The 25,427-nt window shown below is 54.2% G+C and overlaps 1 protein-coding gene across 2 annotated transcripts; it reads left to right on the forward strand.

The window, feature by feature from the left end:
• LOXL4 (lysyl oxidase like 4) lies at window positions 743–22,609 on the forward strand. Of its 2 annotated transcripts, none has more exons than XM_018041702.1 (15): window positions 743–879; window positions 5,194–5,508; window positions 6,334–6,512; window positions 7,399–7,604; window positions 9,359–9,397; window positions 9,556–9,775; window positions 10,691–10,874; window positions 11,032–11,186; window positions 11,900–12,067; window positions 13,119–13,281; window positions 15,976–16,219; window positions 17,302–17,417; window positions 18,413–18,549; window positions 18,901–19,012; window positions 21,324–22,609. In XM_018041702.1, the coding sequence occupies exons 2-15, from the start codon at window positions 5,229–5,231 to the stop codon at window positions 21,392–21,394; spliced, it is 2,274 nt and encodes a 757-aa protein (XP_017897191.1). In that variant the 5' UTR covers window positions 743–879; window positions 5,194–5,228; the 3' UTR covers window positions 21,395–22,609. The 2 variants fall into 2 exon arrangements, with proteins under 2 accessions (XP_017897191.1, XP_017897190.1); XM_018041701.1 differs by having other exon boundaries at window positions 743–852.

The following is a 25,427-nucleotide window of genomic DNA, read 5'->3' on the forward strand; positions in this document are numbered from 1 at the left end:
AACTCTGTAAGGAGTTGCAGTGGAGAACTGAAATTTTCTCCATGACAGTTTACTATGCTAGGCAGCAAGTCCTGTCTCTTGGGGCTCAGTATTCCCAACTGTATAATGAGGAGAACAGAGGCCTCATGCCCCCGTAGAACTCAATAAACTCAGAGGGTGCAGAGGAATGAAAAGGACTGCCTGTTACTCCAAAGACAGCACACCTGCACCACACCATCCCGGACCTAATTGGAACTGAGTCCCCTGGGCCCCTTGCCGGTCCCTGGAGAAGGGAATCTGCGTTGTCCTAAGTAACCAAGCTGGTGGGATTCGGCCCCTGGGACAGTCCCCTTCGAGACCCACTGAACGTAATTCCCAGGTCAGCCCTGGGGTTGGGTGTACCACCCAGTTTGCAGAGAAGGAAGCTGTGAGTCCTCCGACGGGGACTCACGAGGCCACAGCGGGGCTCGGCTGCCCGCTGGCGCTGCGCCGCCGTCCTTTCCCGGGAACTCCGATCCTCCCACAATCTCTCCTGCTGCAGCGTGCCAGTTCCCTGCATGGAAAACAGCTGCCCCTCGACCCCCTCAACTTTCGCGACCCCGAGCTTTCCCAGGCCAGCGGGCGCTGGGCCGCCCTGGATCGCGTCCGGGGTGGGGGTTCGCCGAGCCCTCGGAGGGGCCGACCGCCGGGCGGGGCTCCTGCCGAGCCCAGGTCCGCCCGGGGGCGGGGCCTGCGGGCCTCCTCCGCGGCGGGCGGGGTGGGGGCGCCGCGGGCCGCAGCCGGATAAAAGGGCCCCCGGGCACCCAGGAGGCCGGTTAGCGTTGCTTGGCCGCGGAGTCCAGGTCCCAACCCCGCAACTTCGCGCTCCAGCCGGTGAGCCCCTGCCTGGTGCCTGGCCAGGTCTGACTCTAGCTGTCCTGTCTGCCTGACTTCTGTCTCTCTGGGGGGTCTGCAAGTCTCTGAGGGTTCCTGAAAGCTGGGAATGGGAGGGACGGGGCTCCCCTGGACAGTGAGCCTAGCCCCCTAGTTGCTCACCAACCTGTTGCCAGTGGAAGTGTCCAAGTAGGGCAGCTTGGCCCAAGGCCCTCCCTGGGTGGTGCATTGCGGCCTCGGGTGCTTGCGTGTCTTGTTTGTGGACACGCTGCGTGTAGTCCAACCATTTCTCTGGCCTTCTCTCCCCGGTTTGGGGGCGGGGCAGGAGAAGGGGCAGGTGGGCTCAGATGTCTCTCCTGTGACTTAGGGGACACAGAGGCAGAGTGGAGCTGGACTCTGGGAGGAAACAGACCAAAACTGAGTGTGCTGGGGTGGCCCAGGGGTTTGCCCAGGGCTGGAAATTGGAAGGGAGAGGTGAAAGGTAGGCAAAGGGCTTCAAATTCACAGGCGCTATGCCTGAACACGTGGACATTCGTCTGCACTGTGTCAGACCGCCACAGCCAGTGGTCCCAGGGAGGATATCAGGGCTGGTGGGGTGGGGGGGGGGCCTCACCCCCTCCCCACAGAGCTAGAGAAGCAGCTTCTAGTGATTCCCAAGGCTGGTTCCCACCAGGATACCACCCCAGTGCTCTCTCCTCAATATCCTTGGGCACTTTGAGTCCCCCTAGCAGGGTCAGGTAAAGCCAGGCGCCAGGGGCCCCTGGCAGCACCTGGTTCAGGTGCCTGTCTCTTTCAAGCTGGCAGGATCCTGGAACTGTCACTTGGTTGCACTCAGCACTGGCAACCAGCCCAGTGCCCTCACACCACCGCTGGGTCATAAATCAACAAGCAGCAGGGTGGAATTTCATTCATCTCCCTGCCTCCTTTCCCTCTCCCGCCTCCTTCCATGTTCATCCTTCTCTGAGAGTCCAGCTCTGGAACTGTGATGCCTGGGTTTGAATCCTGCCTGGGCAAGTTACTCAGCTTCCCAGGGTCTCATCTTCTCATCTGTCAAGTGGAGATGTGTTCAGTAAATATTTTTTAATGTATAATAATCATGATAGCTTATTATTAACCTCCTCTCCTTCTCAGCCTTCCTTCTTCTGACCCTCTCTCTCCTTCACTTGGGAAAAGCACTGCCACTTTGGAGGCTGCTTCCTTCTCTAAAGAGGCTTCTCAGCCTCGTCCTCTTCTCTGTGCTCAGCGCTGGGGAACAGCTGTGGGGAGACACTCCTCTGGGTTGTGGGGACAGGAAGCAAAGACACAAAGTGCTAGGAAGTTTTCGGGTCTGGGCAGGGTGGGGGGCACTTAATGGAGGGGTAGCCTTTGAACCGGGTATGGAAAGATGTATAGGAATTAAACAATCTGAGCTAGAGGGAAAGGGTACTCCAAGGAGAAGGAACAATGAGAGCGACTGGAGGATGTGCTTTGGGGAACGTGAGTAGACAAGTGTGATGTGAGCAGACGCTGCAGAGGCAACTGCAGTGGGCAGGAAGGCTGGGCTCTCCCTTTTTTGACTCAGTTCTTGCTACTGCCCATCCACCTCCTGGAGGGCTTTCCTGGAAGGGAGCTGCTCTAGCACCCAGGGTCCTTCAGCAGAAGCCCTCCCTTGTCCCCACAGAGGCTCCTTGGAGGGGAGGGAGCCTGTTGGCCCAGGGCTGCCCACAGCCTTTCATGCGGCCTCCAGTACTCTAGGGATGTCAGTCACACAACAGGCCTGCCCAGCCCAGCCCTGGCCCACATGTCCAGTGCCCCCCTGTCATTTTAGAGGAGCTGCACCTGCATCTCAGAGAAGAAAGCCTCTGATTCACGTCACATGATTTGGTGGCAAAATGAGGAGCATCCTGACTCCTGCTGTCGGGGAGCAGGGTCATCTTTTAGGCCAGACCCAGTGTGACCTCTGGGACCTAACAGCTGGAGGGCCTGGAGCCCAATTCTCCCATGGCGCTTTTGGTTTGGCTCAGTCCCTAGCTGGCCACCTCCTCCTTAGGGGTGCACGGAAGAGGGAGTGGGGCATCCCAGGCAGCGGAGAGAACTCTGCCTGTGGTGACAGCCGATGGGGACCCTCCACCGGCTCCTGAGTGAAGAAAAAGGCGCTTAAGCCTGTGTCGGAAGAAGTACGGAAAAGAAGGGTATCGGTACTGGGGACTCGATGTGGAGCTGGGGCCACCCCCTCCAGTCCTTTGTCCAGGGAGGGGCTGGGACCAACCTAGACAAGGGTTCTATAATATAGCTGTTAATAATAGCTAACTAACCATTGAGTTAGTTACTCATGTACTCATGCATTTGATCTTCACAAGAATCCTATCCCCATTTTACAGAGGGGGAAGTTGTGGCATTGAGAAACTAAATAATTTGCCCAAGACCACCCAGAAACCAGCCGGTGGAGGTGGGATGTGAACACAGGTGCCTCACCCCCAGTCTGCCTGCCTAAGCACTGTGCTCTGCTGCCTTGCATCCTCAAATCTGCAGATACTTACAGGGTGCCAGCTACTACTTGGCACTATCCTGGGCCCTGGGGGTGCAACACAAGGTCCCCGTTCCCGTGGAGCTTCATTCTTGAGCTCTTTTGTGCACTTCTAGGTACCTACTGCCCCCAACACTGGCCTGTTCAAAGCAGGAGGCTTGGTGGCTAAAGGAGATGGGGCTGGGTGCAGGAGGGAATAAGGACTGATTCTCAGCCAGAAACTAGCTTGTGGGGAAGGAGGGGGCAGGAGGCCCCCTAAGACCCTCCCTACTGAGAATTCCCAGCTATGAAATCCCCCTCCAAGAAGAGCAGTGGCCGTGGAAGAAGGGGGATTCTCCCCAGAAAGAGCCCCTTTAAGACTCAAGCACTAAAGAAGCAGCCAAGGACCCAAATTTGTCCATCCGCTCCTCTGGGCCGGCCTTGGCTGCCCATCAGCAATAGAGCTGGCCATGCAGGAGCTTCAACACCGGTGGCTGCAGACACTCTGACAGCTGCAGCTGGGCATAACTGTTCTCTGTGCTCCTCCCAACCTTGCAACTAGGACCAAGGCTGCTAACATATGAGGAGGGGGAGGACCAGCCCCCAACTTGTCCCCTATGGGGACCCAAAGAACATCTGATGATAGCCTCCTGAACATGGGGGCCCTCTCCCATGTCTGGTCACTGCCTCAAATACTCCCATGACCCCTCACTTCCTACTGGATGAAGGGCAGACACTCCACATGGTGCACACAGCCCTTGATCTTCTGGCCCCAGCCTGTCCCTCCACCTTGGTCCCCTCCAAGTCGCTGATACTGCAGTACAGGATTAAGAAAGGGCACTCCCTGCTCTTGCACAAACTCACCTCTTTCCCTCTTTCTTCCCTATTCTTTCCCCTTTCCCATTGAGGAGAACTCTTGTTCATCTGACAAGGCCCTGCTTAAATGTCCCTTCTCTGAAAGCCTTCCCTGACTCCTCATCTCTGAGCTTCAGGAGGGCAGAGAGTAGTGTTTGACATGTTTACTTCTTTGTCCCAGCACCTGGCCTGATCATTGGCCTGAAGCAAATATTCCAAAAATGTTTGTTGACTCAATGTACAAATCATGCACCTCCTAGAGGTGGAGCTTGCTGTGTGGTTTGGGCAAGTCTCTTAAACTCTCTAGGTCCTAATTCCTTATTTCTGGAGTCAGGAGGTTGAACCAAACATCCTATACCTCCTCCAGCTTGCATAGTCTAGCCCTTAAGGACCCCCCTTTCTACATGCATATGCTTAGTTGCTCAATTGTGTCCAAGTCTTTGTGGCCCCATAGACTGAAGCCTGCCAGGCTCCTCTGTCTATGGGATTCTCCAGGCAAGAAGCCATTCCTCTCTCCAGGGGATCTTCCCAGCCCAGGAACTGAACCCACATCTTTTGCATCTCCTGCAGTGGCAGACGGATGCTTTACCACCAGTGCCATCTGGGAAGCCCCTCCCTCCATAGGAGACTACATCAAAAACAGCTCTTTATTGAGCACTTGCCATGTGGTAGGCTCATGATAAGCCCTTTATCAGTGTTTTATTCAACACTCACAGCAACACTGGGAGGTAAGGATTACTACCCTCACCTTACAGATGAGGAGACTGAGATTCAGGAAAACTAAACTTACAGCTAAGGAATACTGGGTTTGAGCCAGATGGACTAATCTCAGAGCCCAGACTCAATCTGTGCCACCACACACACACACACACACACACACACACACACACACACACACACACACACACATTTGGAAGGGCCCAGGCCATCCTTTGTCTCTGCCAGCAGAAGCGGCCTGAGGTCAGAGGTGGTGATCATTATCATGTTTCCTTGTTCCCCAGGTGCCGTGACTCCAGCTGCCCTTGAAGTCACCACAATGTGGTTCCTCCCAGCCGCCCTCCCCCTGCTCCCATTGCTCCTGCTGCTGGGCCAGGCTCCTCCCAGCAGGTCACAATCACTCGGCACCATGAAGCTACGGCTGGTGGGTCCCGGCAGCAGGCCAGAGGAGGGCCGCCTGGAGGTGCTGCACCAGGGTCAGTGGGGCACCGTGTGTGATGACGACTTTGCGCTGCAGGAGGCCACGGTGGCCTGCCGCCAGCTAGGCTTTGAGGGTGCCTTGACCTGGGCCCACAGCGCCAAGTATGGCTCAGGGGAGGGTGAGTAACTGGTGCTGCCCTGCAGAATGACAGGGGGATGGCAATGGGCTTCTCTCGGGGGTGGGCTCCTTGAGACTCCAACAAAACAGATGAGACCCCCACTTATCCTTTAATACCCAGCTCAAATGACCTGCCCTACCTTGCATTCTCATTTGCGATGAGGCCATCACCATTGCCACCATCACCACCACTCAACTCTGAGTTCTTTGAACATAGCAATTACATACAAGGCATGTGTGCCTGCACTCATTTCAGTCATGTTTATTGAGCACTTACCACGTGGTAGACTCATGATAAAGTGTGTGCAGTCATTTCAGTCACGTCCGACTGTTCATGACCCTATGGACTGTAGCCCCCCAGGCTCCTCTATCCATGGGGATTCTCCAGGTAGGAATACTGGAGTGGGTTGCTATGCCCTCCTCCAGGGGATTTTCCCGACCCAGGGATGGAACCCACGTCTCCTGCGTCGCTTGCATTACAAGCAGATTCTTTACTGCTGAGCCACCAAAGAAGCCTACCACACACAACAGGTGCTCAGCAAGTGCTGATGAGTGAATGACTAGACGGATGAATGAGGGAACAGATAGACCTAATTGCTAGACCTACCTGGCATTTTCCGAAAGCAGATCCGTTGGGATCTGATTCTGAGAGGAGGCAGTAGGCAGGGTTGTAGACACCAAGCTCCCAGGAGAACCAACTTCTTTCTCCCACCCCCATTTCCCACTCAGATTTTGGGACAGGAAAGTGGGGTCCTATCCAGGAGGCAGAGACCATGACTTACCTCTCTGTGCCTGTCCCCAAGCATCACTCATCCTCCCCCCACAGGACCTATCTGGCTGGACAATGTGCACTGTGCGGGCACAGAGAGCTCCCTGGACCAGTGCAGTTCTAACGGCTGGGGTGTCAGTGACTGCACTCACTCAGAGGACGTCGGGGTGGTATGCCAACCCCAGCGCCAGCGTGGCTACGTTTCTGAGAGGGTCTCCAATGCCCTTGGGCCCCAGGTGAGGAGGCTGTTCGGTCCCTTGCCTGAGCTGAGGGGGTGGTCAGGGAATGGAGGGCCTCCAGGTGATGAGCCGGGAGGAGGAGGGAGAGGAAAGGGAGCAGGGGGCGGGCTGGGAAGTGCCCTGGGGGCCCCGACACCTGCTTGTGGCTTGGAGCAGGTGCACGGACAGGGCCCCAGCCTGAGGCAGATGGGCAGGGACTCGAGGCTGGGCCTGCCGGGAATCACTGAAGCTGCTCCCCATGAGAGGGTAGGGGGTTGCCTCACCCACAAGGCCCGGCCACAATTGCTGTGTCTTCCGGGCACAAACAAACCGGAGCTAAAAACAGCTCAAGCCAAACAACAGGGGCAGGCAGGGCAGGTCTCTGACTCTTACCCTCTGCTGCTGGGCAGACTCAGCTTGAGGACAGCTGGTCCAGGCCCACTGACTGGGGCGGCCATGGCAGGCAGCTCCGCACTGGTCTAAGTCATTCAGGGCCAGGGTCGGGGCTCAAGGGCCAAAGGATCCTGCTGTGGTCTCAAGCAGCCAGTCGGTGTCCCTCCTCCACCCTCCCCAGGGTGCCATGAAGAAGGTCCCCCTGTGCCCGATGGAAGCCTCCCAAACTCCAGAGGCTCCCATCCTGAGCCCAGGGAGGGTGTGGATCTGCTTGGTCCTCTCTGGGGTTCAGGAAAGGACCTAAACAAACCGAGCTTCTGTCTCATACTCACTGTGTGGCCCTCAGCCCCTGCCTCCCCATCTCTGAGCCTCCGTTTCCAGCCGGTCCAATGAGGGTACTGGGTGGCATGATCTCTAAGTGCTCCGAGCCCCAGCTTTCCCATGTGAAGACCTGCAGCAGGCTCAGCAGAGGCAGGACTCCTGGGGCCCATGGAGACTACACATTCCGCAGGACCGGCGGCTGGAGGAGGTGCGGCTCAAGCCCATCCTGGCCAGCACCAAGCGGCAGAGCCCGGTGACCGAGGGAGCCGTGGAGGTGAAGTACGAGGGCCACTGGCGGCAGGTGTGTGACCAGGGCTGGACCAGGAACAACAGCAGGGTGGTGTGTGGCATGCTGGGCTTCCCCAGCGAGGCACCTGTCGACAGCCACTACTACAGGTAGGAAGGCACCACTACAGGCAGGAGGGCTGTGCAGGAGGCGGGGTTGTGGGGCAGTGGCTGAGTGTGTGTGCACACATGCACGTGCGCGTGTGCGCCTGTGTGTATGTGTGCACATGTGTGTACATGTGTGTGTGCACATGCATGTATGCATGTGTGTGTTTGTGTCTGTGTGCATGTTTGGGACCTTGCAGACCGCAGGGAGAGTGGCAGGAGCGGTGTCTATAGGAGGACATTCAGTGGGTGTTGGGATTGGGAGGGAAAGAGGCCCAACCAAGGAATGTCCCTGGATTTCTGGGGTTATAGATCTCTCAATAATTAAGAGTAAAGATGAGTTTTCAGACCCTGGGAAACTCCTAGAAAAAGTCAGAAAATAAACATCGTACTTGCCAATCAGATAGAAAGAATTGGCTGTAGCACAGATTACTCCCAAAATGAAATGTAAATAAATGTAAAACTGTGTTCCTGATTAGAAAATTAGACCTGAGTAATGGCACCCCGCTCCAGTACTCTTGCCTGGAAAATCCCATGGACAGAGGAACCTGATAGGCTGCAGTTCATGGGGTCGCGAAGAGTCAGACACGACTGAGCGACTTCACTTTCACTTTTCACTTTGATGCATTGGAGAAGGAAATGGCAACCCACTCCAGTGTTCTTGCCTGGAGACTCCCAGGGACGGGGGAGCCTGGTGGGCTGCCGTCTACGGGGTCGCACAGAGTCGGACACGACTGAAGTGACTTAGCAGCAGTAAAGATACGGGACAAGGACAGATGGTGTGGGTTCCGGTCTGAGCTTTGCTGATAACAGGCTTCAGGTCCTTGGTAGGGCATCCAGGCCTCAGTCATCCAATCCGCAGGGAATTCTCTGACCCAGAGAATTTCCTTGACTCGAATCTAAGCCAGGTTCTGATTGGGCTGCATGTAAGCCAGGCATGGGGCGGGGAGGCATTTGGGAGAGGAGACTTAAAAATATTCTGTCAGAAACGTGACAGAACTGTCACAAGATTGCATCAGCCTGTAAATGATTAGCAGTGAGGGTTCTACCCGCTCTGATCAGTGAGCGCTTCATATGTTTCCCATCAGGGGATAACTCTCCCACAGGACGTGAATCATCCACCCTTACCCATCCCCAATCAGTCATTCTACTCTGTCTCTGGCTTAGCTGACCCTGATTTCCAAGACCAGCCACGTGGCTCTATCCTTGGGCATGACTGGGGTCTGGGTCCCTGACCCCCTGCTGCCTGGTAATTGCACATCTGGGCCTGGCTGACTTGCCTACCACCCATGAGGAAGGCAGCCCTGATTATAGCCTCAGTATCTCTGGGTGGACAGCCCCCAGCAGAAAGGCCTTCAACTTCCACCTGTCCCCAGAGGACTTTTGCCTGGGCCCCTTATCATGGGATTGCTCCCTAAAGGCTGCCCTTCAAAGAGACTGGGGAAATGGCAAGCATGGAGCTTCCTGCCCTAGACAGCCCAGCTCAGAGAGGACCCGACTTTGGGTTTAGTCAAGGGACCTTGCTGGGCCCTGCTTTCCCTCGCTGTGAAGTGGAGATGGTCTTTATCTGTGGAGCAGCCACCCTCTCTGCTCCCTCTGTGGAGCAGACTGTGGCGAAGCTCAGCATTGAAATAAGATTTGTGAACAAGTGCACCAACTGTGAAGTCTAGTGCAAAGTCAAGCACAGCTCTGAGGAGCCAGGGTGACAGGGCTGGGACTTCTGCACCCACTCCACTCCCCACCTGTTTGCTCCCCTCCAGGAAAGTCTGGGATTCGAAGATGAAGGACCCCAACTCTAGGTAAGGAGTAGTGCCCTCCCAGGAGGATGCAAACGAGGTGGCGTGAAGGGCCGCCTTCCTCTCCCTTCCCTTCTCCAGGCCCCGCTCCCCTCCCCAGTGCCTTGCCTCCCAGAGTCCTGAGCACCCCTTCTCCACCCTCAGTCTCACTTGTCTTCCAGACTGAAGAGCCTAACAAAGAAGAATTCCTTCTGGATCCACCGTGTCAACTGCCTGGGCACAGAGCCCCACATGGCCAACTGCCAGGTGCAGGTGGCGCCAGCCCAGGGCAAGCTGCGGCCGGCCTGCCCGGGGGGCATGCATGCTGTGGTCAGCTGTGTGGCAGGGCCCCACTTCCGTCCTCCGAAGGCGAAGCCAGGGCGCAAGGAGTCCAGGGCAGAGGTGGGTCCCCACGGCCCTGCCCGCAGGCCCGAGGCCCAGGCCCTACTCACAGGACCCTGCTCTGTGGGGAGGGACTGACTGGTGGGAGGGGACTCTCCAGGAGAGTCAGGGGAGGAGGGGGGCGAACCTCCCATCAAGGGGACATTGGTTCAGACCAGGAGGAGAGCAAGTCCCAGAATGGTTGAACTTTGGGATTTATTTTAAAGGGCCCATTTATAACCCTACCATAAATGGAAAGCTGACATCACTGGCCAGGAATAGAAAGTAACCATAAAAACTGTAATTACACTGTAGCTGCATCCCATTGAGAGCCGAAGGTATTGAGCCCGAGCCTGGCCCTCGTTATAAAAAGCAAAGAGCGAGTGCTAGGGAGGCATTGCAGGCCGACGTCTCCACCTGAGAGGGTCTCCTCACCGTGTAGGAAGGCATGGGAGAGACTTAACGGAAATGACTTCCCCACCGTGCGTTTCATTAACACCATGTCCCCGCAGGTCTCTAAAATCATTTCACAGATCTGCTGGGGAAGCGTTGCTCTAGGTTCAGCCCCGAAGGACAAAGCAGCAGTGAGGCTGGATGAGAGGAAGGCGCTCGCCTAGTGATTAGGTGGCAGGTTGTGAAGCCCAGGAACCCCAACTCCTGAGGCTCTTTTGTTGGGGCTGGAATTTGTTATTACATTTATTGTTACCGTTATTACATAATGATTTATGAATTTGTTATTATTATTACTATTGTGGTGGTTCTCTGTTACTGAGGAAGGGGGAGAGGACTGAGGGAAACGACTTATTCAAGGCAATAGCTGCAGGAGTCAGAGACGAGACTAGAACTCCAGTCCTTGGCTCTGCCTGAATTGAGGGGCTGCAGCCCCTATGCCTGCCTCCTCCTCACCCTCCCTAAAGCCAGGCGTTCTCCCAGCAGGAAATGAAGGTGCGCCTCCGCTCGGGGGCCCAGGTGGGCGAGGGCCGGGTGGAGGTGCTCGTGAACCGCCAGTGGGGCACCGTCTGTGACCACGGGTGGAACCTCATCTCCGCCAGCGTCGTGTGCCGCCAACTCGGCTTCGGCTCTGCTCGGGAGGCCCTCTTTGGGGCCCAGCTGGGCCAGGGTGAGTGAGGACGCCTGGGGTGGGGTGGGAGAGCCTGGGTGTGCCGCTGGTCCATGCCCTGCTGGTCCCAGGGTGCTGGGGCCCAGGGCAGCTGCCGTAGGGGTGAGGCTGCCAAGATGGAGCCTCACATGGCCTTTCTCCCCGCTCCCCGCTGTAGCGCTGGGGCCCATCCACCTGAGTGAAGTACGCTGCAGGGGATATGAGCGGACCCTCAGTGATTGCCCTTCCCGGGAAGGGTCCCAGAATGGTTGCCAGCACGACAATGATGCTGCCGTGAGATGCAACGTCCCTAACATGGGCTTCCGGGACCAGGTGAGCCCGGGGCTGGGTAGCCCTGAGATAGCCCCGGACACTGCATGCAGCCAGTGGGGAGGGTTTGTGACCGGCAGCTAGAGCTCTGGTTCCCAGCGCCTGCCTGGAGCCAGCCTGGCCGCCCTCTCCTGTGAGTCTCCCCTGGCCTGGCCTGCTTCCCCTCAGGGCCCGGCTTTGGCCTTCAGAGATGGCAGAGGCTCAAGGGGACTGACTCTTCAGGCAGATGGGCTTGCCTGCCCGCCCGCTCAGGAGAGAGAAGCGGCCCATGGGCAGAGGGCCGCAGGGTGTCAGCACCAGGCAGTGGTCAGAGTTCAAGCATCATGCTGACGTGGATTGCGGGCGGGCAAGTCTCTCTTATCTCTGACTTTGTTCTCTTCTGTAAAATGGGGTCAGCTGTCCCGGAGGGTCACTGAATGTGACGATAGATATGAAAGCACTTGGCAACTGGTGAGTCATCATCAATGGCAGGATTTCAGGTAGATGGAGGGCAAGGCCTGGGTGCAGGCACCCTGAGTCAACTTTCTCAAGCGGCAGGGACTTTAGGGACCATCCAATAAAATGTCCTCACTTTACAGAGGAGAGCAAGCCAGAGAAGGGGCGTGTCGTGCCCAGGGCTGCGTGGTGAGCTGGCCTGGACAGGTCTCCCAGCCAGCAGCCCCACGCTCTCCCCTCCTAAACTGGCCCTGCTCCTCACACACCCCTGACCATTGCAGGTGCGCTTGGCTGGTGGGCGCAGCCCCGAGGAGGGGGTGGTGGAGGTGCAGGTGGAGGTGAACGGCGTCCAGCGCTGGGGGGCCGTGTGCAGCGACCACTGGGGCCTCAGCGAAGCCATGGTGGCCTGTCGACAGCTTGGCCTGGGCTTTGCCAGCCATGCCATCAAGGTAGGTCTCTGCCATGCTAAAGCTGCTGACCCTTCATTCATTCATTCAGCAATTAGTTATGAGTGGAACTATGCGCCAAGGAATGCTGGGTGCTGGCGACTGTGGTGAACCAGACACAGTTCCTGCCTCATGGAGCAGTCCATCACCACGGTCACGGGAGGGAGGCGGTTTTTCCTAAAATGTTCACACAACAGGCACACAGCTGTATCTGCAGGAGAGATGAGCAGATGTAAGCCAGATGAGGTGGGGGAGGAGTAAACAGCCCATGTGAAGACCTTGTGGCCAGAGGACACTTGACTTGGTGGAGGAAATTGGGTGGAGTGCGGCTTCTAGAGTGATCGATCGGTGTGAAGTGCGAGGGTAGAGGAGGAGGCAGGAGCAAGACCATTCAAAGCCCACAAGGCAGATTTTTTTTTTTTTTTTAAGATTTCTTCCTTGCTATTTGGCAAACTGTTGGGGTGGGGATTACTGTGAATACAGAGGAACACACTATTGCAGGTGCCCAGCTGAGAATGTTGCTGGCTTGGACGGGGCTAGTGGCAGTCCTGGGGGAGACAGGTGGATAGGTTCACAACATATCAAGGAAACGAAATCAAGAGGCCTGGGGCAAGGCTGCTATGGGGAAACTGCTTCAGCTTCACCCTCAGGGACCTGCCTGGCAGTACTGGGCACCCTTCACCCTGGAGATCTGGGCTCGACCCTGAGCACAACCGGCCATGTAGGGCTGGGTGAAGAACAGCAAGGGAAATGGGACAGGTCTGAGTGGACAGGAAGGGACCAGGACCATCGTCTTCAAACAGCTGAGGGCTGCAGTCGGGAGTGTGATGGGAACAAGGCCAGTGGTGGAAGCCACAGCAGTGGATTTTGCCCTCATACATGGAGGGCGTGTCTAATACCAGAGGGGTCCAAAGTGGCATCACTAAAGATTGTCAGGCCGAGGCTGGGCACAGCTGGGTGAGGGCGGTTGGCCGGGGTCCAAGCCTCAGATGGAGTCAGGTGAATCTAAGAGCATGTCTCAGCCCTGACTGGGGGATGCTGGCTGTTTCCTTAGGACACCTGGTACTGGCAGGGGACGCCGGGAGCCACAGAAGTGGTCATGAGCGGGGTGCGTTGCTCAGGTGCAGAGCTGGCCCTGCAGCAGTGTCAGAGGCATGGGCCAGTGCACTGCTCCCACGGAGTGGGGCGCTTCTCGGCCGGAGTCTCCTGCACAGACAGTGAGTAACGGGAGGGGCCAGTGGGATGGGTGGACGTGGCTCCTCTGGGTTGCCAAGCCTGCAACTCCCATCCTCAGGGAGGGCCCTGAGAGCTGGTTCCAGCTCCCAGGCCCCAGGGTTGGGAGTGGAGGGAGGGCTGGATGTGGAGCACCAGCTCCGTCATTGCCACGTGTGGCCAGGTCACCTGCCACGTGGGGAAACAAGCTCCACCCCGCTCATGGAGTTAATGTAAGAATTAAGACAGTACCTGACAATGTGAGGATACACAACGGAGTTTTCCAGTGTTTGTGTCACGACCAGTAGTTTGAAAACAACAGCAGCAACATGTTGCATTTAGTAAGGATGGTAGTTTTCTCTTGATATTATGTCTGTGTGTCACAACATAGGGCTTCCCAGGTAGCTCAGTGGTAAAGAATCCACCTGCCAGTACAGTAGATGTGGGAGACTTGAGTCCAGCCCCTGGGCCAGGAAGATCCAGCAAGGGTCTTTCTTCCTAGAGAAGGGCACGGCAACTCGCTCCAGTATTTTTGCCTGGGAAATCCCATGGACAGAGGAGCCTGGTGGCCTACAGCCAGCGGTTTCAAAGAGTCAGATACAACTGAGCGACTAAGCACGCATGCACATCCCAACAGAAAATATTAATATATTTCTTACTGTAGTTTGTAGTAAGAAAAGAGTTTGAACGCTGTTGTAGAGGGCATAGAAATGTGAGGACACGTGGGCCTTACAGTGAGCTGTGGGATTTACCCAAAAGGCTTTACTGTAGGTCAAGACTGTTTTGAGGCATCCATCTACCCCACACCCCCAGATTCTTATGGTAGCAGCCTTTGTTTGACATATGCCAACCAGGTCTGGGCCAAGAACTATATCCAGTCCAGAGGCTGCAGGCTGCCACCAACCCAAGTGGCCACATGACCTTCTTCCAAGCCAGGCTGCAATGCCAAGATATCCTTCAGCTCCGTCAGCAAGCTTAGGGCTTTCACTCTGATCAGCGCCCATTGGAAGAGCACCAGCCTTTATAGCATATCCTCCCCTGCAGGGTGATGGGGTTTCTGAGTGGGCCTCCAGCCACAGTGCCCGGCATACTGGGGGCCGGCTCCCTACTCCCTCCCCTCCTGGGACCCTGTGGCCCTCGATGGAGGGGCAGCTTTCCTCCTGAATTCATTTGATACTTCACAATGACTGAGCACAAGCAGCCAACCCACCATCCCTGTGGTCGTCCCCATTTCTCCTCTGTGATTTTTCTCATTTCTTTCTTGCCTTTATTGTCTCTTCTTCTCTCTGAAAGAACTCCTTTCCCTCAGAAATTCTAGGGTGTGCCCGTGGGCATACCCTTGTCCGTCTCCAAAATATACCTCGGCATTCCAAGAGCATTTAGTGATAGTAGAGACATCATCCAGCAAACCAGCTCCCACCCTGATGCCCATTCACTGAAAATAAACCCGTGTTCCCGTCTCACCATTGTCAGCGATGGCTCTGCCCCAAGTCTAAACTGTAACCCAGTTTTTGCATGAACGAGCATTGAGAATTGGCAGTTTTCTCTCTCGATGTTACAAGGCAAAAGCTGTGGATCTCCACATCTCTGCCCTGGCACACAAGGGACCACAGTGATGGCACAGTGGCTCCGAGGAGGCTAAGAGCCCCTGTGGCAGGAAGGGAACCACAGAGGCACTGAGCAGCCTGTGGAGAAGCAGGCTCCAGCATGGTGGACGCCATGCACTCGGGCACGCAGTGTCCTGGGGTGAACACCCACGGTGCCCATCAGGGTAGAAGAGGACGCCACGCACCCGGGCATGCAGTGTCCCGGGGTGAACACCCACGGTGCCCATCAGGGTAGAAGAGGAGCCCTGGAGGAAGTACGGTCTCAGACAATGTAGCAGAATGGTCCAGAACAGCAGAGCCCAGGAGCAGGTTCAGAGATGAACTCGTGCAATCTCCAGCCCTCTCCCTCTCACGTTGCAAGAACTAAGGCTCAGAGAAAGAGCTGAGGTGACAAGCCTGGCATCAGCAGAGCTTCTGAGAGGTTATATGAGCCAGGCTTATAGGCAAAGGTATACTCTACAAGAGCAATGCTAGCTTATGCCACTGCATGCTTGCCACGGGCCACACCATGATCTCAGCACGTTACAGGTACTATCACACTCATTTTATTCATTATTTGCATCTTACACATGAGGAAAATGATAGACGAAAGGATAAGCCATTCCCCTTAGTGGTGCAGACAGAAATTAAGCCAAGACAGGAACCCAGGTAGTCTAGCTACGAAGTCAGCAAGCTCCACTGTGACGCTAGCAGCCTCCCAGCTTAAGGTGATAGATCTCTCCTGTTAGGAGAACTCACATCTCCTGACTCCTAATGCGTGCTGCATGCTAGGTCGCTTCAGTTGTACCCAACTCTTCGTGACCCCATGGACTGTAGCCCACCAGGCTTCTCTGTCTGTGAAATTTCCCAGGCAAGAGTACCATCATAGATTGCCATTCCCTTCTCCAGGGGATCTACCCAGGGATCAAACCCAGATCTTCTGCATTGCAGACGATACTTTACTGTCTGAGTCACCAGGGAAATCTTCTGACTCCTAAACCGCCCTACTCTCCTGGTTCCTCCAAAAGCACTCAATCTGGAGGCAAGCCTGTCCCCTGGGCTGGAGAGCAAAACTGGCTACCTCCCTCACCTTGGTGTCTCCACGGTGCCCAGGTGCCCCAGACCTCGTGATGAACGCCCAGCTGGTGCAGGAGACCGCCTACCTGGAGGACCGCCCGCTCAGCCTGCTGTACTGCGCCCATGAAGAGAACTGCCTGTCTCAGTCCGCTGACCGCATGGACTGGCCCTACGGACACCGGCGTCTGCTGCGCTTCTCCTCACAGATCCACAACCTGGGCCGGGCCGACTTCCGTCCCAAGATGGGGCGCCACAGCTGGATTTGGCACCAGTGCCACAGGTGAGCGCCTGCTCGGGCCTCAGCCCTTAGGGGGCCAAAACCAGGGTGCAGGGACCCAACCAGTCTGATCCTTCCTGGGAGGGGTGGGTGTGAGCTCAGGGAAAGAGCCTTCCTTCCTAGACATGCTGCCAGCCCCGCCTCCGGGAGGCAGTGAGGAATCCCGAGCATCACCTGGCCTTTCCATTGCTCTCTCACCTTCCCTGGACATACCCATGGATTCACCTCCCCTGCGGTATCCTATGGAGTGGTCCTCACCAGCAGAGCTGGTCTCTGTTAGAAGGATATTTCTCTGGGGGCCTTAAGCCTTGTCTTTAACAGCCAGGTGAAATGGGGACGCCTAGAAACCTGGAGACCCAAAATAGCCATCCCGTCCAGGATCCTAGCTCTGCAGATAAAGCTGGTTGATTTCTGCAGCAGCAAAGCCAGGCCCCCAAGGACGAGCAAGGAAGCGCTGCTGGCGCTGGAAGGGGACAATGAGCATTCTTTCCTATCAGCAGCTTCCAGCCCAGACAGAAGGAGAGACGTTGTCTACAACAAAGGCAGAATGGAAAAGGGTGTTTTGTTTTGTTTTTCTTCACGTAGCCGTGGGTGGGGAAAGCTGAGAGGAGTGGGCAGTGACTCTGGGACTCGACTTCGCTGAGATAATAAGCATCTTTCCCTGTAGCATGGATGGAGTTGTCATTAGAACTGGACTGCCACAACGGTAGCCACCTGGGCCCAGGCTGGCAGGGAGCAGCACTAGTGTCCCTCCAGGCTCCGCAGCTCCGCTCCTGGGCTAGTCTCTGGTTGTGTCCCTTCCTTCCACCCGCAGGGCTCTGGCCTTGTCATCAGGCAGCATCTCCTGGAGCTCTGACCCCTCCGCACCTGGCTGAGACCCTGCAGGATGGGGGCAGCCGTGTCTGGCTGCCTGGCAGGAGTGCCGGGAAAGCAGGGTCATACTAATCTTGGGTCTGGGAGGGAGAAGGGCACTGCCCTGCTATTATAATGCTCCTCTCTGGGTAATGATGGGGCCTGGTGCCTCCGTCCTCCCTGCCGGCTCCTCTCCTGCTGCTGCCGGGCTGACAGCCCTGCCTCTCCCGCAGGCACTACCACAGCATTGAGGTCTTCACCCATTACGACCTCCTCACTCTCAACGGCTCCAAGGTGGCCGAGGGGCACAAGGCCAGCTTCTGCCTAGAGGACACAAATTGCCCCACAGGTATGTGGTTTCCTATATTCCCCTGGCCCCTTTGGGGCCAGGACCCCTCTGTCCTGCTCAACAGCCTTAGGCATCTGGAGACTGGGGCTTGGCAACAGTCAGCACTTGAGGCGATTCAAAAAGACAGATTTCTGGGAATTCCGTGCAGTGTGCTCTAGCTGTGCAGTGGTTAGGACTCTGCTTTCATTCCTGGGTTCAGTCCCTGGCTGGAGAACTAAGATCCTGCAAGCTGTGTTGCACAGCCGAAAAACAAAGGAAGATGAATTTGTTACCTGCTCTACTTCCTCTGCATTCCCAGCAGATTGTATATTATTGTTTAGTCATGAAGTCGGGTCAGACTATTTCCATGGACTGTAGCCCACCAGCCTCCTCTGTCCATAGGATTTCCCAGGCAAGAATACTGAAGTGGGTTGCTGTTCCTTCTCCAGGGGATCTTCTCCAGCCAGGAATCAAACTCACATCTACTGTATTGGAAGGCAGATTCTTTACCACTGAGCCACCTGGGAAGCCCAGTGTACTGTGTACCACTTTTAAAATACTTAACTCTTTTTTTTTTTCGGAAAATAGTTGCTGACCTGTTTCACTTCCACTGATCCTTTGAGGACATGGCTTGTTTGATTCCTATTTGCATACCCACAAATCGTAGCCCTTAGAAAGGGCATGGTGAAACACCAGGTTGGATGGACAAGTGAATTAGCATAGAGGGCTGAAATCTTCCAATCACATTCCCTAGGCCAACAGGAATTTTCACTAGAGCATCCAAATAAATGATCTCTGTCACAGATGGACTTTGGTACAGTGCTGAATTCGTGGTTAGTAGGACACCTGGCTCTGATAGGCAGGATCTTTAGGAAGCTCAGGTCCCTAGTCTGACTGCAGTTAATTGGCAAGGCTGGTATGAGGATTAAATGTTGAAGGATGTGAAAGACCTAACAGGTACTTTGTCCCAAGCACCTATTGAGAGCCTCAGTCACCATCAGTACCCTCCCTTACAGGAATGCAAAGGCGCTATGCGTGTGCCAACTTTGGGGAACAGGGAGTGACCGTTGGCTGCTGGGACACCTACCGACATGACATTGATTGCCAATGGGTGGATATCACAGACGTGGGCCCTGGGGATTATATCTTCCAGGTAAGGGGGCTCCTCCATTTCTTCCAGATGTTCTGAAAGCTCTCTGAGGTCAAACGAAAGAAGAGCTTCATAAATAGGATCTCTGACATGTCTGGCACTTGAAGGGGCTACACTGTAGGGGAAAAAAATCAGGATCCAGGACCGAGGTTTGAGTCCTGAGTCAAGGAACAACAGGCAAGTCAAAACTCAGTCCCCATCTGTAAAAAAAAAAAGGATATTAATGCCTACTTCCTGGGGTGATTGTAAGGATTAATGAGGAATACCAACACACTTTGCCAAGACTGCATGAAATGTAAAGGTTATCACAGAAGCCAAATTGCCTGTTTCCAGCCAATGCTTCTCTCACTCCAGGTGGTCGTGAACCCCAAGTTCGAGGTGGCAGAGTCAGATTTCTCAAACAACATGCTGCGGTGCCGCTGCAAGTACGACGGGCAACGGGTCTGGCTGCACAACTGCCACACAGGTACCTGCGGGCCACTATGCGGCCAGCCCCACGCGAGCCTGGGGTGCGGGAAGACCCTCAGCATCCCTGCGTGCAAGTAGAGTGTGCATGTACAAGGCTGGGGATGGAACAGAGACGGATGTCGTTTGATAGCTTCATAGAAGGTAGATTTCCAGAACAGACTTCACCCACCTCACCCACTAACTACTTCCACGACCCTCTTTATCCTAAAGGTTGTTCAGATTGAAAATGCAGTCTCCCATCTGTTCTGGAATCTGTCCTGATACTTCAAGCCGAGTCAGGATTTCCCTTTGCCAGTCTATTACTATTCCCTTTCCTTTCGTAGGATCTTAGTTGTCTCCATCCCAGGCTGGCTGCCTCACAGGCAAATACGAAAGTCCCCTAGATCTGTGCTGCTACTTCCAGCTGTGATCCCTGCTTACATGGAGAATAGGGCTCTGCACGCTTGCAGAACTGATAGTTTCAGACAAAGATGCAGTGATCCAGTGAGGGCAGATACACCCCAGAGTAAGGAGGTGGTTGCCCGTAAAGAAAGGTAGCAGTTCCTCTGTCTTCAACCTTTAAATGCTTGCATTTGCTGTGGGGTGTGTGCATTCACACCCTCACTTTGCACATAGGGGGAGGAGCAGACTCATTCATTTAGTCAACAAACATGGGTTAAGACCTATCTCTGTGTTGAACACTGTGCCAGGCTCTGGGAAATTAAACAGGAGTAAAATGCAGAGCTGAGTGTCAGGTAGGGTAAGCAAACATGCAGATGGATACCCCAGTCCTACTGAGCACCCCACACCACTGTGAACTAAGGCTGAGCAAGCAGAGTGCTTTCTGAATAGCAGCCTGGGGGCCAGTCAAGATTCCCCAGTGCTAAGTTGTTTCAGTCATGTCTGACTTTTATAAGCCTGCGGACAATAACCTGCCAGGCTCCTCTGTCCATAGGATTCTCCAGGGAAGAATACTGGAATGAGTTGCCATTTCCTCCTCTGGGGGATCTTCCCAACCCAGGGATCAAACCCACATCTCTCTATGTCTCCTGCACTGGCTAGCAGGTTCTTTACCACTAGCTCCACCTGGGAAGCCCAAGGTTCCCCAGAGGAAAGGACATTCGTGCTGATTTCAGAGGGGAGACTGAAGTCAGAGGGGAAGATCAGGAGAAAAGAGCGTAGCATTTGGCCTCAGAAGGTTTCACTGGGCACCAAATCCAGTTCCACCACCTTCCAGCTTCAAGAAAGTGAAGACATTTCCACGCAGAAGACTTCTCTATTGTAAAATAGGGCTATGTGCCCAAGTCCACTAGTGTTCTTTGCAGGGAGGGTTATGATGGTTGCTGCTAAGAGAATGGACTTTATCCTGTAGACTTCTGGAAACCAGTAACAAATTTCAGTCAAGGAGGCAAGAAGGTCAGATTTATGTTTTCAGAAGATAACTCTGGCAGTGGATGAAGACAGTGAGGAGTAAGGATTTGAAAGCTGTGTGACTGGAATAGATTCTGCTGCCATCAAGCAAGACAGGAACAGGAGAGGAATTAGGAGTTGGAGCCCAGAGACCTAAGGCTGCTAGCGTGGAGGCAGAGGCTCCATAACACTGGTGGCAGGCTGCACAGGGTCCAGGGGAGCGAGGAAGGAAGGAAACAGTGCAGCTCTGACCCCTCCAGGATCCTTGCAGGAAACAGAGGGCGCACTCAGGTGCAAGTATGAGGTTATTTAATGAGAGGGCTATCCAGAGGTGTGAGCAGGACTAGGGAGAGGAGCATGTTGAGATATCCAGGGATAAGGAAGACTGAAATGTTGCCATCACTTTGGGCTTAAGCGGGCAAAGGCTGCCCTGGAGCCAGGTGAACACTTGTGCTGAGGAGGAAGGAGGAGCTGGTGGGGTGGAGTCGCAGGAGACCGTTGCTGCAGGACGGGGTAGGAAATGTCCCAGCCTCTCTCTCCTTCCATCCTCTAGTGTCTTGCTGCTTCCCACTGAGCTAAACCAACCAGAAGCCAGAAGAGGAGGGAGCCAGGGTGAGGCAGTCTCTAGGGGTCCAGTCTCCAGGGCTCTGAGAGAACAAAGGATAGAGAATGAATATGGGGAGGGGGCAAGGAGAGTGACCAGCACAACCCTTCCCACGCGATAGCCCCTTCTTTCCCATGTTCCTGCAGCTAGGCACCTGTCGGCATCTATTTCTCTAAAACGGGTCGTTGTCCGTGCCCATGACTAACCCAATGGAAAGGTCAAGCCAGACAGGATGTATTGGTGTTTGTGAAGTTGTCAGTGAGGGGATGGGACTCTGGTGAGGTCAGCTACTTACCTGTCGTCCTTCGGTCCACAGGGGACTCATACCGAGCTAACACAGAGCTGTCCCAGGAGCAGGAGCAGCGTCTCAGGAACAACCTCATCTGAAGCCGTCACCACACGCTCCCAGCTGCTGCCCACACACCAGATACCTCAGCTTACTGGAGCCATGCCCTTCACCGAGCCCTGATGCAGAGGGAAAGGGGCTAGCGCCAAGAGGCACCAGGAACCCACTCAGGAAGCCTTTAGATGGCAAGATCACCAAACCAGAATGGCACCGCTCCCTCAGGATGGCTCTGGGTCTGATCCCTGGGGGCCTCTGGTCTCTAGACTATGGCCTCCAGGCTTTGTTCAGCTGAGCTCCTCTCCTCTAAGGAGACCTGGTCTTCCCAGGATCTTGCCCCTGAGCTCCTGGTTCAGCAGGTACCAGTTCCTTAGGAATGGACTGTGGCCTGGCTCCCCATCTAAATGGTGCTTTGCAGATGTCTCACAGGAGGGCCAAAATACACAGGAGGAGTCAGCTCTCTGCTAGGAGCTCTGAGTGACACAGCTTGTGTCCAAGTCACACCTGGCAGAGAAGCTGGTGAACTGAGCCCCTTGCTTGATCTGTCCACGCTTAGAACTCAGCTGTCTTGCTCTTCAAGAGTCTGTTCTTCAGTGTCCTTACCTTTATCCTCCTGCACATATGGGCTGTTGCTAATGTCCTTGGAGGCTTAGGCATTAGGCATCCCCTTATCTCCTGATGGGCCCAAACCACCAGTTCCTGAGTGCTTGAGACAGGGCAGGATTCACAGAAGTGGCCAGATACAGCCTTCCTGCAGAGCAGCAAGAGAAGGCCCAAAAGAAAGATGGCTGGGGCAATGTAGACCCCAGCTGCTGCCAGGGTCTCTGCCAGGGAAAAATACTTGTCATAAATCCAGCAGGCGAGATCACTGTGCATCTCAGGACTGGCCTAAATGTCAAGTCCCCCAGGTTTCTGGAGTGAACTTTCCATTGAATAAATTTTTGAAGTGGAAAGAACATCTGTCAAACAGGCCACTCATCTCTGCAGGAAGAAGACAGGTCTAGTAGAGTGAAGGCTAGACTACGGAGAAGTCAGAAGGGGGAAGATTTAATTTAGTTAAGGATTAAACCTAGGAAAGGCCACCATCTCTGCTCGATGTGGCTGTGATATGCTCTTGCTCAGGTGAGGTTAAGATCTATGATCTTCTTGGACGTGATTCTTAATCCTGTCTCCACTTGGACACACTTGAGAGATGATCTTCACAGGTCTGACGCCCTCATGCCAATAAAGGCTGCTCACTATGGACTGCTACAAAGCAAGGCTGGCTGTGATTCTTGGCAGTTCCCAGCACACGAACTCTACCCCTTTTCACTCCCAGTGACCTGGTTTCTTAAGATGTGTGGGGCGCACGTGCTACTGACGCATTCCCTGGAGGAGGAATTGCCTGGAGAGTCCCACGGATAGAGGAGACTGGAGGGCTAGTCCCTAGGGTTGCAAGGAGTCAGACATGACTGAGTGACTTAGCACGCATGCACACACTGCTTCCCGATTCCCTCCCTAGGCTCCATGGTAAATCATGGGCGGGAAAGGTTAACAGATGAGCAGTAGGAGGGAAGAAGGAAAAAGTCCAAAGATGGTAAACTTCTACAACCAAGGCTGCAAGGCTGAAGTGAATGGAGGTAGATGGGGCAGAGTCACCATAGTGCTCCCAACCCCACACAGAGCTGCCCCTCCTCAGGGAGTAGAAAGGGGTGTCGGCCCTGGGGTATCCTCTGTGAATACAACGAGAGCTTTCTTCCTCCTTTCCCCTTACCTCTCCTCAACTTCCTCATCCCCTTCCTTGGGCAGAGGGAGCGTTAGACTTTGGCATGGCAGTTTAGGTAAACAAGGGAAGGACTGATTGCCTGTTGGATCCAGCAAACACCTCCCAAACAGTAACAACATTATAGTCACACATGCAGCTAATGGTCTGCGAAAGCCTGTGTGGCTGGTGGGGGAGCGTGTGGTGACTGATGACTGGATTCCAGCACAGAGGTTACCCGCAGCTTCTGGCGGGATCCGGTTTCCAAAAAGGCCAGAAAAACCAGGCCAGGCGGCCAGCCACCGGCTCTGCTCTGTCTCAGTGCCCACATCACACGTGTGATAGGGGCAGCCAGTTCTAATTCTTGGAAAAAGCTATATAAAGGTTGTGCTGTTACGCCTCTGAGTTGAAAGGGAAGGACACGGGAAGATGTGGCTGGCGTGAGCTGTAACTAAAGGAGGAATGTTAACAGAATACCACCCACCAAATTCCAGACAGAACCAAAAATGTCCGAATATTTTTCACCTTGGCATTCTTCAGTCTCACAGAAATTGAAGTATCAGGAACTCAGTTTACCATTCAGATGCCTAATTTATTCCTATTCCACAAAGACTTCCATTCTATGAGGAGTATACTGGAAATCAAAGGGGAATGTATCTTTCTACTATAAATTCCAGGTAGTACTGGGATTCACAAGTTCAACATATTGGAAGCAATATACATGCATAGCAGAGTGCATTAGCTATCTCATCGAATATCTAATAGAGCCAGTGGCAGTTATAAGGAGCTCTCCAGTTAGCTGTGTGTGTGAAGGCATGGTGTGGATACAGCCAAGGATTTGGTCCCCTCTGGACAAGCTCACCGTAGTCTGTGCTGGGCCTGAGCAGGCCCTCTTGTCTCCAGCCAATGTATATTAATTTCCTCTACTGGAAAAACTACAACTAAAAAGCACATTTTCTACTAATGGTAGAAACAAGGGCACGCCACACCTTGCAGTATTGGCTAAAAAAAATCCTTTCTCTGGATCTACTTATAAATCAAAGTTAGACGTGGCTGATTATTATCTGGAAAAAAAAGTTTAAGTTACTGGCCACCAAGTACATAACATTAAAATGAGGATAAAAGTAATGTCTTGAAATTATGAGTTTTGTAAGAAAACTGAGTAATAAATATGGGACTATACGTTACCAGTAACAATGCCCTAAAAGCCAAAATGCTGGGGGAAGCACCTCAAAGGCAAGTGATAGGAATGATCGCTTTTTTTTTTTTTTTTACCATCCAAGGTCACTCTCAACCTTGAAGAATCAAAACAGAGCAAAGGTATACCTTAGAGGCACACTGTCTCAGTCTGAAACCTGGCTAGTTTCCTGCATCTTCTTTCAAGTGCAGCCACAGTGGTCAAATAGACCTGCCTCTGTTCTCTGAAGACAGAAAGCTCAAGCTGTATGGCCACACCAAAGAGAGGGGCCTGGCCTAAGCAGTTCTGGGGCAGAGGGTCAGGAGAAGGACTTAATGACTCCCCCAAACTTGGAATGGAGGTACTGAATGTGAACAAGGGACAGTTTCAGAACAGAGGAAAACAATGCTGAGCAACTGTACGAGGGCTCGGAGACGGGAATAGCAGCAGGATCGAGACCCCAAGGCCAGTGTCATTTGAGGAACGTTTGCACAGAGCTCCGCTCCACCATCTTCGAGGCAATGCTAATAATCCATCATTGTCATGGGCACTGAATCATACAAAAATGAGGCTGCTGCCCTCATTGGAAGCACAATGAGACACTGTTTCTTGCTACCTCAGCATCTTGGCGTCTAGCACTACCATCTCTTCAGTGTAGAACTACTTTCCCAAAACACTGAGAATGCAGATATAAGAAGGATACAGCCTGAGCTGACAGCTCTGACTTGTCCGTGTCTTTTAGGAAATCTCTCAGTGCCCAGAGGTGTGTGTTTGATTCTGGCTGCTCTTCACTGCAATGGACGGTCTGGTGTGGCTTGCCAAATGCCTCTGGCATGGGCAGAGAAGACCATACCAGAAACACACTGTGTGCCAGATGGCTTCTGCAGGATGTCAGACTGGACGAAATGGCAAAGGCAAGAGAGTGGGGTGGGGATGTGTGAAGAGGACACGAAGGGGAGAGAAGCTGCCCTAAACCAATCCCAGGGGAGTATTTTTGTAGTGTACTCTCGGGCACCAGATGATCAGCAGTCTACTCAGCAGGGTTCAGTTAAACCAACAGGCCCACCGAATCCCCTACACAGCATTACAGGGGTGAAAATAAGGGGAGAATTGCTCTCCCATTTCTCTGTGGGAATGACAAAACCGACCAACAGCTGAG

Source organism: Capra hircus, chromosome 26 (genome assembly GCF_001704415.2).
Source record: "Capra hircus breed San Clemente chromosome 26, ASM170441v1, whole genome shotgun sequence".
NCBI classification, from domain to species: domain Eukaryota; kingdom Metazoa; phylum Chordata; class Mammalia; order Artiodactyla; family Bovidae; genus Capra; species Capra hircus.